Source organism: Chiloscyllium punctatum, chromosome 44 (genome assembly GCF_047496795.1).
Source record: "Chiloscyllium punctatum isolate Juve2018m chromosome 44, sChiPun1.3, whole genome shotgun sequence".
NCBI lineage: Eukaryota > Metazoa > Chordata > Chondrichthyes > Orectolobiformes > Hemiscylliidae > Chiloscyllium > Chiloscyllium punctatum.
Window position 1 is genome coordinate 28,206,121 of NC_092782.1, and position 15,377 is coordinate 28,221,497.

The following is a 15,377-nucleotide window of genomic DNA, read 5'->3' on the forward strand; positions in this document are numbered from 1 at the left end:
TGAGACATTGGGAGATGCTGGATGAGCAATAGATTTCTGCAGAGTAGGGAGCCAAAAAAAGCAACTGATGTTGACAGTGGTGGTATAGCATTCCATTCAGTTTCACAGTTGCAAGCAGTTAGATATGTACTTTTCAGACTTAATCCTATATAATCCATTGGGTGTATTGTCCCAGGGAGAGCTAATTCCGATCAACTGGGAAACGCTATTCCACTAGCTGAATAGATGTGAATACTAGCCCTGACCACAAATAGACCATAAATGTGATCAAACCAACACAAACATCAGATTAACTATTGAGCATATCATTAACAGGCAGAAGCATCTAGTCAGAAGTCTGGACTGTAATGAATGCAATGTTTTTAAAGATGGAAGTGTTTTATTCTGTTAATTTAAGGTAAAATGGAACAAAAGACCATCTACCTCTGCCCTGTGATAATCAATATGACCTTATTGTCTTATGTAACTAGGGTAACAGTCATATTGAAATCAAAGTGGCAGATACAAACAGGGGGGCAGCAGTTGTTGTTGCATGAAGACTTACTGAGAGAAGAGAGAGAGAAAGAGAAGAGAAAGAGAGAGAAATAGACAGACAGGAACTAACAGGCAAGAATACAATACCAGGTTATAGTCCAACATGTTGATTTGGAAGTACAAGCTTTTGCAGTGCAGTTCCTTTGTTAGGTAGTAGTCGGGCAAAATCAGAGGAACTTTGTCCACCCCAGTCCAACACTGGCACCTCCACATCCTGGCGAAAATGGGCAGTTCTGTTAGTCATAGTGATGGTGATTACATGTTCTCTGCTTGTGGAGGTAGGCATGATGGAAATTTTTAGATGGTGAAAGCTTCACCCTGGTGTGGCAGGGTGAACAAATCACCTGTTTTGGTCTTGCTGCTGAAAGATGGTTTAGGGATTCTCAGAAGACGGAAGGAAACGACTGTGAGGGTCATTGAATGCTCAGTGAATTAGACAGAAATTGTCTTGTAGCAAACTGGGAGTAACTTTAATATGGTATAAATCAGCAGTGTGATGTATTGTATGAAGATAGAGCAGTATTTACAATCATGTTCGGAAGAGCTATCTTTTCTTTAACAGGTCTCCATAAAATAGAATGGGGATCAGTTGGCCCAGTTGCCTGGACAGTCTGTGAATGATGCTAACAGTGTACATTCAATTCCTGCACCACCTGAAGCTACTGTAAAGGACTCTCCTTCTTAAACTCTAGTCTTGCTTGAGGCATAGTGACCCTGAGGTTAAACCACTACCATTCATCTCTCTCTAATGAGAGAGCAGCCCTATGGTCTAGTAGAACTATGGCAGCTTTACCTTTATTTATAAAATAATGCTTAGTCAATGTTTAGCTTATTTGTTAAAGGCTTAACAAATGAAATCTTGTCTTCAGATCTCTTATGTCAGTCACTAGGATGAAAGGGTTAATATTCCTGGAGTTAGAATTAAAGGACATGTTAGTCTCGAAAAACGTACTGTATCAATGTTTGATTTCTCCCTGTCATGCTGGGATACTTCATCAAGGGTGGCTTTGGGAATATTAGTTTAGCAGTTGTAACATTAACTGCATGTGGAATTGTATTACATATTGCTACCCAGAGCAAAGGGATAAGGAGAATGGCCAGAGGAGGTGGTTGAGTCATCATGGAAACTGGCAGATTCAAGGATGTACCTATAGGGACCTACAGGAAATTGAAACCATAAATGTGTGCTGCAAACTCTGCGCTACTGAGAAGTACTTCAGATAATTTACATCTTCTCCCTTTCATATTCAGTACTTAAATAAAATTTATGCTCCCTTGACTTTAAAGTTAATGTTCACTATGGGGATCCTAACAAGACAGATCAGAAGATGCTTACTGTTGCGTAACTACATAATTCTGCCACTGTTCATGAAAAACTGCCCTGTGTTGTCATACCTACAGTTATTTGAAGAGGAACTGTAGGGGAAAAGCTGCAGCCATATTTTCTCAATCAGTGTTTTCATTGTGATCTTCATTTCTTTTTAAAAGGCATATTCTGGACACTCATCACTCCTGACATGATGTTTCAAGTTTACCACACAGCATTATGTTCAAAAGGAGGACTTCAATGAAGTGAAGTTTAAGATGTCTGCCTACAATGTGTACCTCATGGTAAAGGTCACATGACTATGGCAGATCAGAGTAGACATTTGTGTACTATTGTATTTCAATCCAAAACAATGAATCATTTAATTTCATAGGAAATTAGGGCAAGATGTGCTTTAAGAGTCTATCTCAGTAAACCCTTGCATGATATTGCTGTGTGATGATCCTTGATTGATACATTTTAATTTTAAGATCATTGAAAAAAATATCCCTTGCAAGTCAACCAAAATTGTCAAAGTGGAAAGATCAGGTCCACTCCTTGTGTCTGGAAAGTGAGGAGACTGCATGATTACAATTTATATGCCATATTTTGACAGATTGCTCCATTTTACTGATCTCATTTCAGTCTGAGGAAAAACATTTCACTGCAGAATTACAGAGTGTCAAACTAGGCATTGGATTGTCTGTCTTGTGCAATGACCTCATTAAAGAAAATTGTATGAGTTTGTTGAGTAAATGTCAGAAAAGAGGACCTATCAATGCCAAAAGATTTGGACAGATACCCTGTCCTGATTACAAATCCTTACTGCTGCAATATACCTTATTGACAGCTTTATAAATTATGTAGTTTAATACTTGAAGGCCAGAGGTGTCTGCACTTCACAGTTTTGCGTTAGTTGTGCATTGTTACAAGCTACACAAATTATTAAATGTGTCCTAGTCCGAACTGAATGCTGCTGCTGCTTGTAACTACTTTTGCCATAAGGTGTGCAATATTTGTCTGTCTTGCACCATCCTCACACATCACCTACAACCACTCTGTAACATTTGTCATCCAGCTATGTCGAGATTAATCCCCTTTCTGTTGCCCTACACCTGCCTTTACGAAGAGCTCTCAATGAATTTTGAGCTCTGATTAGAATACTGAAATTTTCCTTTCCACGTGCTACTTCTCTCAGTTTGTTTTCTTTTGCATTTTCAAGTACTTCTTAATTTATCTCACAGCCTGTGTATGGAATATTCCATAGATCTTAACATCCATATTTCTGAGGAAAGCAAGGAAGTCGTTGGAATGTACCATGTTACGATTTTATTCCTTGATACAAGCTTGAAATCTCTTGTCAATGCACTATTCATTTTCACAAAATTACCTCTGGGTACCTCTATCCTTCCTCAAACATCTACAACCAAACTGCTACCTTCTTTTATAATTTATCCAAAGTGAAAAACTTACCTACTTGTTCCAGTGTGACACCATCTTCACCCTAGTTTCTTTAAACACATTCCTTCCAACTACCATTGTGTTTGTCTTTTTGGTGTTCATAATCAATATTTTAAATTTTGAAATGTTATCTAACCTGTAGGGCCTTCTCCAGTTCTGTAAGTAATGCCATATTGGCAGCATATTGCATATTTATGTTCTTGTTTCAGTTTTACTTCTGGAAATATATCCCAATTCTCCAAATATTTGTTGTGTCTACAGGTTAAATAATTTTGGCAACAGTACAACCTTGACAGTTCACCAAGCCTTCGTCCACTTCACCAGCACCAACAGCTTTGCCACTCACTATCATCTCACTCAATTCCTCCCTTTTTCTCATTCCAGGAGAAAACATCCCATAACAGGGCTGATAGAACCACAGTAGATGGTGGGTGCAAGACAATCAATCCCTCACTTTCTACAAGGAAAATGTATTGATGCTAGGTGGCAAAGAATGGGACTACTCCTGGGGAAATGCTGAAACCTACATGCCCTGACAACTGAACAAGAAGCATTGTCCATCATTGCGCTGCACTCCTATGATCCCTACTGTCAAGTTATTGTTAACGTGTCACATTATTGTTCACCCTTGATCACAATGCTTTCTCTCTTTCTTCTCCTTTAGGCATGAGCAAATTGTTCATGTTGTCCTCTAGCTTTGGGAAAAACAGCACAGATGCCTCAGAGGATGCAAATGCCTCAGAGGATACAAATGCTTCCTGCATTACCCCAGCAGCTCAGATACTGTCACCGTGCTGGGTATTTTATTGAGATTAGAGATGGGAGAACCAGCTGGTCTGCATTTCAGTAACACATCTCCTTGACTGGTTGAGGAAGAATTGCCCAGGTCACCAGCACATAGAGGACTGTAGGAGACCAGGCACCTGCTCAGTCACAGGCAGGAGGGGGGCCCATAGTGTCAGCAAGTAGGGACTTCATACAAATACTAATACAGACACAGGAGTAAAGTACAGGTTTGTCAAGGAACGTCCTGGAATCTCAGCATTTGCTTGATACATGTACAGACCTACAATCCATTGTTGAGCCACCAACTGTTAGGTGATGGGGATGATGACATTGACCTCACTCCAGGTGCTCCTTCTTCATGAGAAGACAGGGTTGTGCTAGGAGGAAACAAACCAGAGAAGAAAACCCCAGGTCAAATCTCCCATGCTAACAGACTCCAGTCATGGGTAGGCTTCCTCCACCGCAGGAACTTGGTGTAGCATGCAATTTTTGGCAGGAGGAAAAGGAGGAAGACCTTCTGAGATCACGTCGGCAGCATAGATGAGATGTTCAGCTCCGCGAGAATCTCTGTCTAGCCTCAACTTTAACATCAAAGATTCAGAACACACCCATCCTGAGCTCGACACAATGTTCGTTTATCCCAGTGAGCAGCTCCTGCAAAAGTTGAAACACAGGTGATTGCTACTTTGGTATCTGGGTTCCATTTTCCAGGTCAACAAACATTGCTATTGCAATCAAAGTATTATCTTTGTCTTGTGTGATATAAATCGGAGAGTTTTCAGGAAGAAACTGGAGTGCACACAGTAGATTAATATGTACGTTTCACAAAGCATGTATGAGTCACTGGCGTGCATACAGGTATCTGGGTCATGGTGTAACCCCTTGAAACCCCTCACTCTACAGCAAAGAACTTACTCCATCATCTGTGGGTGTTGTGGCAGCCATTATTGTTAATAGTGCATGTATTTACAGCATGATGGAAAGTATCAAAAGTCATTCCTCAAACCTTGAGTCCTAGGCTCAGAATCTGCATCTTGGTGAATCCCCAAACATAACCAGCCCCCTTGTTAATCCCATAGGTTTTGCACTTCCCCCAAATTCTGACCAAACCATCTATCTCAGTCTTTGTCTGCCCATTTTATGCTCATGCCTCATCCAAGCCTCAGTGTATTAAGTCAGAAGGCCGGGTCTCGTAGTGTACTGTCAGCCCAACAAAGCCAAGGGTATCCACTTACATCACCCATCCCTGCATGACCCTCTCTTCTCCATGCTGTATTATCTCCCCATTTTAATTATTGAATTGCCCCATTCAGGTATTTTATCTCCTCTACATCTCAACATTCTGGCTCCAATTCCCACAACTGAGCTCCTTAGCTTCCTTCCCAGAGGAGTGGTCCCTGATAAGCCCATTTTGACTTTAGTGGATGGATTCCCAGAACTGACTGTAGCTGAAGCCCTTGATCAACTTCAGGAAGAAGCCCCCCCCCACCCCCGATTTAAATCTGTACAATTCCTGACCATGGTCACTCTGCAAACTACAGAGGTAGGGGCCCCTTGACCATGACCACCGCAACTTGCCAGCTGACCATACCCAAGCCCTGGGACTGACACCAGAGGCTTTTCTGACTGACTCTGCCAAGACCTCCTGACTGAAAGGTTGTCTCCCTGAATCTAACTGAGGACTACTCCTGTAGACATTGAGAAATGGCCATTTGTTTGAAGCACATTCAATGCTTGTCATATAAACGGCTGACACACAGTGCAGTTGTGAAACTGACATAGGACTGCAGTGTTCTGCAAAATGCCCACCCTCTTGACTGACGACTGCTGACCAACTTGACAATCTACCTTGCTTTACTTATCAACTAAACTGCAAGGCAAGATAGAAGTATGACTGAGCATAACTGAGAACAAAGTACCAACACTCAAAATTGATGGAAGCATCCAAGTTGACACAATGAATGAATTCTGACAGCAAAAAACAGCTTGGTCCAGTCCAAATGTCAGGTGTCCCTTAGTACAAAGTGCCCTGGCAGCAGCATTCCAATGAGAAATGTCAGTACACTCCAAAGTGCAGCACTGGAGTACAGGATCATATGGTAAGAGCATTGGAGGCACCATGATGATGTAGAGATGTTGGCAAATGTCAGATAGAGCGTCTGAGAACAAACTCATAGCTAGGTGTCCAAAATACGTTTAATGGTGTTTTATTATTTTTTGCCTTGGGGTTAGGAGCTAATAAAATTGCTTTCTTTCAGTCAAAAGAAATCTGGTAAATGGTTCCTTAAATTTGACTAGCATGATGATTTAATCAAAATGCGATAGATGCATGCTGAAAAGAAATGTTTGCAGTGACTAAAAAGTGTGAGAGAAGTCAAGTTACATTGCTCATTTGGATGTCACATTATTTCTTTGTAATATGATTTTCAACATTAATAGCACATGATTAATTAAGCTTACATTTTGAAATGACTGACCTCCATTGTTTTAGGTGTTTTCTAAACTAATGTTACAGATGGCTCAAGTCAGTTGCGCTGGGGGGGGTGGGGGGTGGGGGTGGGGGTTAACCATCCAATTCATTTCATCACAACATTCAGCTATACCTTAAAACTCTGTTTTTCTGAAGGTTTTTATGTGTTCTGTTGTTACTTCAGCTATGCCTGAATTCATCTATCTGAATGAGGTACTGTATTTAAGAGTTGTGCACACGATGGACTTCAAGATTTTTTTAAAAAAGCAGCACCTGCAAATGGAAAGCCTGTCTCCTCAGTTGAGTCATGTAGAGTTAGAGTTGAGATGTTTTAGACCATTATTTGAAGGAAGAAGCTTTTACTTGGGAAGCTTTTCTTGGCTATAGGTAATATAGGTAATTCACTGGCTTAAATAAAGTCATGCACCCTGAGGGTGCTTTTCTTTAAGTTACTTCAAATAGTTAAAAAGAATGGTTCAATTTTGAAGGAATGTCATGCAATGTAACATAATCAGTCTCAGCATAGATCATCCTCTTAAGAAAGCTCCAGGAGAATTTTTAAGAAACTCGACTGAATTACCATAATTACTGCTGGTCGCCTACAGTTACTCTAGAATATCAAGCAGATTAAATAATAATTGCACACAAATGCAGAAATTGATAGCTCAATGAAATGTGAAATGTGCACCATTTGGGAAAAAAAATTAAACAATTTGGGTCCAAAAATGTGAAAATGACCTCGGAAGATTCAGAAGAAAATGGGAAACAAATTTAATTGACTATGTGCCCTTATTAATGAATTCTATTAAAACTGCCAAGGCATCATAAACACACTTCAGGCTGCTAACCGCTATGTTCATTTGTAAAAGCTGGGATTTTGCACAATTTTCAAAGTTTGATCCTGACACGTTATGTCACAAACTGTTGAGGCTGGAAATATATTCCCATGAATACAGGGATTCTGATTACCAATGGATACAACTCTGACTTATCAATTGTGAAATTAAGAAGTGCAACAAACACTGAATGATGAAATGTACCTTTGTTCAACAAAACAATCCACATTCATAAAACTTATTGCTGTCATGCATACAGAGCTTTGGATAAAAATGCTGTCATATGAAATAGTTAATTGCAACCCTAGAAATAAAACTACACAGTGAATAGTAATTGATCATCAATCCTTCAAGCCCAGGAAATCTTCCCCTCTTTATAATAGACTCTCACTTCTTAGAAAGCATTAACAATTATTTGCAATGTTAAACAGCAAGAGCAAAGACTACAGCGAGAACATTTCTTTTCCTTTAAACTGCTGTTGCTTAAATTGCACAATTTCTGGAATAAGTCAGTCCACATACATTTGAATATTTAAAAATAATAAAAGAATTCAATGGGGAAGCTATAGTTATCCTGCAACTGTGGTATTGGTGTGATGTTATTTTTCTGACCAGATTCCTAAAATTGTTCATTAAATATGTGTTGCAAATATTAATGTTGATGTCGCACATTCTTGCTTATGTGGGAGCTATTGCTTACCCTAAAACACCTGATGCATTGTGACCCTCACACTAAACTCACCGTCAGTCATCTCTCTCTGATGAGAGCAGCCCTATGGTCCTCTGGAATGATGGTGACTTTACCACTTGAGGGAAGATGGGATTTTAATTGAATGTCTCTTCAAAAAGGTTTAAAGGATTGGAAGGCCATCAATAAAAATGAAAGTTCAAGACATTATTGATGATTTATATTCAAAAGATAATTCTAACTTGAATATGCATTTGAAACTTTGAATTTCTGCAGTGCATAGTCAAATGTAACTCATTGTCTGCAAGCTTTTTAACTGGCATTACTGTAGTTCAGTGGTACCCATCAAATGATCTCATTGCTATCCGAGTGTGAAAATATGTTTCCACTTTCTAAAGAGGAACCATTGAGAAATGAAAGGCTAACTAAATCTTTATTGACAAAACAGCCATCTCCATCCCCACCCAAGATTCTCACACATTTTGAGCTTGGGCTCACCTCTAAATTATGACCCTCTCCTTCTTGCTGGGATCTACCATCATGCCTTTCAAAACAAAAAAAAATCGCTGTACTTGCAAGCCTTTAGGTACAGCATTTACTAGTCCTTTTTTTTTAAAACTGGAAACTGGCTGTAGTTCCTGTCAACTCTGATGTTGCTGGGAGAACACAGCTGTCATTCAATCAGATGAAGGCCCCACTCTGATCTAACTAAGGCTACTCCCAACATCAGTGCAAAGCAGCTATGTATCTATTCACTGAGACACTATGAGACTTTTCAGTCAGGAGTCAGAGTAATTTGAGCCCTCGTAAAATTCACTCAATATCCTTAGGTTTAAGGCCTTCTCTAGAATCTTATGACTTTTGAGTCAGGGGCACGTTTTGCCACTAAAGCTAGGTTGACACTGCAGAATGAAATGTATCACCAAGTTGGATAATCACTAATCGGCGTTCGATTTGGTAAGGCTTCCCTCTGAAGTCTTCCACTGAAGATCTTTCACCGGAGATGCACGATAAGTGCAGTCAATTCTACATGATTTAAAATTGTTCAGTTGATTTTGCTTAAATGTGAATCATTACAGGTAGCAAGATTAATGTTTCTGGAAGATTGTTTCAATCTGTAACTGTTCTTGGGAAAAAGGAATTAGCAAAGGAAACATATTGTGAGGTGCTGAAGCTGTTGGTAAAGAATTTTATGTACTGCTTAGAAATGTTTACTTTGCCCTTCAAAATTTTACAGAGGCATATCAACCCATGTGCCTTCCTTCAGTTCTGGAGATTTTGCCAGCCAATGACATGACCAATTGGGAGATGCTGGATATAGCATTTGTAACAAGCTTTGAACTTCCTCAAGGATGGCAAAGTTTGAGTAGTAAATGAATCTAAAATGGCCACCTCAAACAACTGAGTTGTATTAGAATAAACCTGTTTGCTTCCATCAGAGGAAATGTATTCCTAATTCCTTCTACAGTTTTAATAATATTCACATAACTCACACCTGGCATCTTTCCCTGTGGTCACAGAAGGTACAATACCTGCCATAACATCCCCCAAACCCCCTTACCTCCATCCAAGGCCCCAAAGAATCAAAGCCTGTCAGAGATTTACTTGCATTTTCTCTAACCTGATTTATTGCATTCAATGCTCCCAATGTGGTCTCCTCTACATCGGAGAGACAGAGTGCAAGCTTGGGGAGTGGTTCAGGGAACATCTGTGGTCCACATGCTCCAATCAACCACATCTCCCAGTTGCCAGCCATTTCAATTTCCCCTCCCACTCTTCCAATGACACGTTCAGCCTAGACCTCCTTCATTGTCAAAATAAGGCCACACACAAACTGGAGGAAGAACATCTCATGTTCCACCTCAAGAGCTTACAACTTTATGGCCTCAGCATAGAACTCACCAGCTTCCAAATCTCCCCACCCTCCCACCTCATCCCAGGTCCATTCCTCCCTCTCCACCCCACTCTCTTGACCCGAGGTAACTTGTCCATCTTCCTGTGCACCTATCCACTCCACCCTTCCCAAGACCTCCATTGTCAAAATATGGCCACACACAAACTGGAGGAAGAACATCTCATGTTTCACCTCGAGAACTATTGCAGGTCGGAGGTGAATAAGAGGTTGTTAATGAGAGCTTTGAGGAGCTGGAATACAGGTTTAAACAGATCAAGATTGATGAAGTTGATGTGCTGGAAATTTTGGCAAACATTAAGATTGATAATTCTCTAGGGCCAGACCAGATATATCCTAGGCTGCTCCGGGAAGCGAGAAAGGAGGTTGCTAAGCCGGTGGCGAAAATCATTGCCTCCTCACTCTCCATGGGGGTCATACCCAACGATTGGAAGGAGGTGAATGTTGCTCCTCTTTCCAAGAAAGGTAATAGGGAAATCCCTGGCAATTACAGACCAGTCAGTCTTATGTCTGTGCTCAGCAAAGTTTTGGAAAGAATTCTGAGGGATAGGATTTATGACTATTTGACAAAGCATAGCATGATTAAAGGCAGTCAGCATTGCTTTATGAAGGGGAGATCATGCCTCACAAATCTTATTGAGTTCTTGGAGGTGACAAGACAGGTCGAAGGTCGAGCAGTGGATGAAGTGTATATGGACTTCAGCAAGGCATTTGATAAGGTTCCCCACGGTAGGTTCATTCATAAAGTCAGAAATGATGGGATACAGGGAGATTTGGCTACCTGGATTCAGAATTGGTTGGCTGACAGAAGGTTGAGAGTGGTTGGACATGAAAAGTATTCTGCCTGGAGGTCAGTGTTCAGTGGGGTCTCACAGGGCTCTGTCCTTGGGCCTCTACTCTTTGTAGTCTTTATAAATGACTTGGATGAGGAGGTTGAGGGGTGGGTTAGTAAAATTGCTGTTGACACAAAGAATGGAAGTGCTGTCGATAGTATCAAGAGCTATTGCAGGCTGCAGTGTAACAGACAGGATGCAGAGCTGGGCTGAGAAATGGCAGATGGAGTTCAACCTAGATAAATGTGAAGTGATGCATTTTGGAAGGTCAAACTTGAACGCTGAATATAGGATTAAAGACAGGATTCTTGGTTGTGTGGAGGAACAATGGGATCTTGGTGTTCACGTGTATAGATCCCTCAAAGTTGCTACACAAGTGGATAGGGTTGTTAAGAAACCATATGGTGTTTTGGCTTTCATTAACAGGGGGATTGAGTTTAAGAGCTGCGAAGCTTTGCTGCAGCTCTACAAGTCCCTGGCGAGACCACAATTAGAATATTGTGTCCAGTTCTGGTTGTCCTACTATAGGAAAGATACAGAGGCTTTGGAGAGGGTGCAAAGAAGGTTTACCAGGATGTTGCCTGGACTGGAGGGCTTGCCTTATGAAGAACGGTTGAATAAGCTCTGACTTTTCTCTCTGGAGAGGAGGAAGATCAAGGTGTACAAGATAATGAGTGGAATAGATAGGGTCAATAGCCAGAGACTTTTTCCCCAAGGCAGGATTGACTGGTATGAGGGGTCATAATTTTAAGATATTAGGAGAAAGGTATATGGGGTACATCAGAGGAAGGTTCTTTACATAGACAGTTGTGAATGCATGGAATGCGTTGCCAGCGGTGGTGGTGGAAGCAGAGTCATTAGGGACATTTAAGTGACTGCTTAACATACACACAGATAGCAGTGAGTTGAGGGGTGCGTAGGTTATTATATCTTACATTAGGATTAAACCCTGGCACAATATCATGGGCCAAAGGGCCTGTTCTGTGCTGTACTTTTCTATGTTCTAATATAAAGGCAGTAGGAGTATATTTAAGAAGGAAATCAGGACAGCAAAATGGGGACATGAAATAGCTTTGGCAAATAGAATTAAAGAGAATCCATTAAGGACAAAAGGGTAACTATGGAAAGAATAGGGCCTTTAAAGATCAGTAAGGCAGCCTTTGTGTGGAGCCACTGGAGATGGGGAAGGTGCTAAATGAGTATTTTGCATCAGTGTTTACTGTGGAAAAAGACATTGAAGATATAGAATGTAGGGAAACAGATGGTGACATTTTGAAAAATGTCCATATTAGAGAATGAAATGCTCGATGCCTTGATAAGCATAAAAGTGCATAAATCCCCAGGACCTAATCAGGTGTACCCTTGAACTCTAGTGAAACTCTGTGATTGCTGGGCCCCTTGCTGAGATATTTACACTGATTGCATTCTGTGGTAGTCACAGGTGAGGTGTTAGAAGACAGTAAGTTGGGTAACATGGTGCCACTATTAAAGAAAGGTGGTAAGGACAAGCCAGGGAACTATGGACCAATGAACTTGGTTGGTGGTGGGCAAGTTGTTGGAAGGAATCCTGAGGGACAGGATGTACATGTACTTGGCAAGGCAAGGACTGATCAGGGATAGTCATCATGGCTTAGTGTGTGGAAACCATGTCTCACAAACTTGATGCAGCTTTTTGAAGTAACAAAGAGGATTGATGAGGGCATAGTGGTGAACATGATCTATAGGGACTTCAATAAGGTGTTCGACAAGGTTCCCCATGGGAGACTGGTTAGCAAGGTTAGATCACATGGAATATGGGGAGAACTAGCCATTTGGATGCAGAACTGGCTCAAAGGTAGAAGACAGAGGGAGGTGGTGGGAGGGCTGTTTTCAGGCTGGAGGTGTGTGACCAGTGGAGTGCCACAAGGATCGGAGCTGGGTCCACTACTTTTCAATATTTATATAAATGATTTGGATGTGAGCAGAAGAGGTATAGTTAGTAAGTTTGCAGATAACACCAAAATTGGAGGTGTAGTGGACTGCAAAGAAGGTTGTCTCAGATTACAATGGCATCTTGATCAGATAGGCCATTAGGCTATGTAGTGCCAGATGGAATTTACTTTAGAAAAATATGAGGTGCTGCATTTTGGGAAAGCAAATCTTAGCAGGACTTATACACTTAAGCTCCTAGTGTTGCTGAACAAAGAGCGCTTGGTGTTTGGGTTCATAGCTCCTTGAAAGTGGAGTCGCAGATAGATAGGATAGTGAAGAAGGCGTTTGGTATGCTTTCCTTTATTGGTCAGAGTATTGAATACTTGAGTTGGGAGGTCATGTTGTGGCTCTACGGGACATTGGTTAGGCCACTTTTGGAATATTGTGTACAATTCTGGTCTACGTCCTATCAGAAAGATGATGTGAAACTTGAAAGGGTTCAGAAAAGATTTACAAGGATGTTGCCAGGGGTTGGAGGATTTGAGCTATAGGCTGGGACTGTTTTCCCTGCAGCTTTGGAGGGTGAGGGGTGATCGTACAAACGTTTATAAAATCATGAGGGGCATGGATAGGATAATTGGACAAGTTATTTTCCCCGGGATGGGGGAGTCCAGAACTAGAGGGCATAGGTTTTGGGTGAGAAGTGAAAGATATAAAAGAGATGTAAGGGGCAACTTTTTCATGCAGAGGGTGATATGTATATGGAATGAGCTGCCAGAAGAAGTGCTGGAGGCTAACACAATTGCCACATTTAAAAGGCATTTGGATGGGTATATGAATAGGAAGGGTTTGGAGGGATATGGGCCAGTTGCTGGCAGATGGGATTAGATTGGGTTGGGATAGCTGGTCGGCGTGGACAAGTTGGATGGAAGGATCTGTTTCCATGCTGTACATCTCTGTGACTCTATCACAGTTCCCAGTCTTATCAAATGTAATGAACTGAATTAGTATATCATCTAACAGTTGAAGGTACTGGAGACTAAAAAGACTATGGGCCCCGAGAACATTTGACCAATAGTACAGAAGACTTGTTCTCCTGAACTAGCAGAGCAATCAGGAGCAGCGCTCCGACAGCTAGTGCTGTTGGATTATAAACTGGTGTTGTGTGATTTTTAACTTTATTTACTTGTGCACAGTACACTGGCTATAGCCAGCCAGCTCGGCATCAGTCAACTGAACTGAGGAGATTCTGCATCTCGTGGTTGCATACTTTTTCTTTTATAATTTCCTGGTTATATTGGACAGCCAGAGCTGCGTCAATGAGGTCAACCTGGTTGCAATCACTACACCCAGCAATCTGAAAAACTGCCCATCAACTACTGGTAGGACTAAAACATTACCACCCCATTACAATTGATTTTCAATCAAAGTGATGGAAAAATTAGTTAAAAGTGCTCAGGAAGAACTTGCATAATAAATCAAGAATTAGATCTTGCACTATTTACACACAGGTCTCTGTCCCAAAATCCTTTTTCTCCCAGGAAACTTAAAAAAATTAATTCAGTACAAGGAAAGCTATTTTTCAACTTCTTTCCTTGAATTCAATAAATTGTGATAGAATTTTTACTGACATGTATTTTCCATTCTTTTTGATCGGTCTTAAAAGTACAATCGTTAACTTACTACCTGTTAGACCATTGTTCATGTAGCAACAATCACTATCGCTCAAATGAGCCAGGAGACTGCACTAACACTTCGATGACTAATGAAATTCATTGTAGCTATGCTACAGAGAAGCTTATGCAGGTGAAATATGGTGCTGATTAAGGCCATCTGAAAGTACCAAAACGATGACTCAGTCTGCAAAAATCAACAAGGGTGAATCCAGACCTGGGAATTATCTACAGCTTTCACCACAGGGTTTGTTCACCATTAAAATAAGAATTTAAAAATACACGTATTTGAATTAGACTGAAATTAAAAAAAAAGCACTGGAGAGACTCAGCATCTGTGGAGACAGAAACAATTAATATTGAGTCTTGCATTTGCTATGTCTCTAATTATATTGATCTCAAATCCTGTTTTGAACATAAGGCAGAGGATTTGAATATTTTATTTTTTCAGCAAGCACATGGAATCCAGGTTAAAGAGATGGTAGATTACTCAATACATCCCTCATATGTTTTAGAAATTAATTTTAAAATATATAATTAAGCAAAGGCTGTGGAAGATTTGAAAAACAGTCAAACTGAATGCACAGCCATGAAATTAAGAGAATGTCAAAAATCCAACTGGTTTGCTTGTGTCTTTTAATGAAGACCAGTCATGTTGGAGGATGAAGAGGTGGTAAAGAAAAGACACCAACTGCACGTTCCTTCTATTATTGTTACAAAATACACTTGCGTTCAGTTTTGTCTTCATTCTAATCATTTATTGCCCATTCCTAATTGCCCTTGAGGTGATGGTGGCGGCCAACTGTCTACTTCAAATTCTGCAGTCCATTTCTTTGCTAGTTAAGCATTTTTAGTTTTGTGCAAATGGACATCAGATACACATGTGCCATTCACACTGGTGAACATTTTTGCTGAATTAAATATCTTCGGAAAGAAAAATCAAGTTTGATAAAAACAATGTGAATAA

At 40.6% G+C, this 15,377-nt stretch overlaps 1 protein-coding gene across 1 annotated transcript in view; it reads right to left on the reverse strand.

Moving 5' to 3' along the window:
- Positions 1 to 3,174: 3,174 nt before the first annotated feature.
- The window catches only part of cerk (ceramide kinase), an 89,417-nt gene continuing 77,214 nt past the window's right edge, over positions 3,175 to 15,377 (reverse strand). Inside the window, exon 14 of the mRNA XM_072562564.1 lies at positions 3,175 to 4,741. Coding sequence (XP_072418665.1) covers positions 4,723 to 4,741 — 19 coding nt within the window. The 3' untranslated portion in view covers positions 3,175 to 4,722. The remainder of the gene's footprint in view (positions 4,742 to 15,377) is intronic.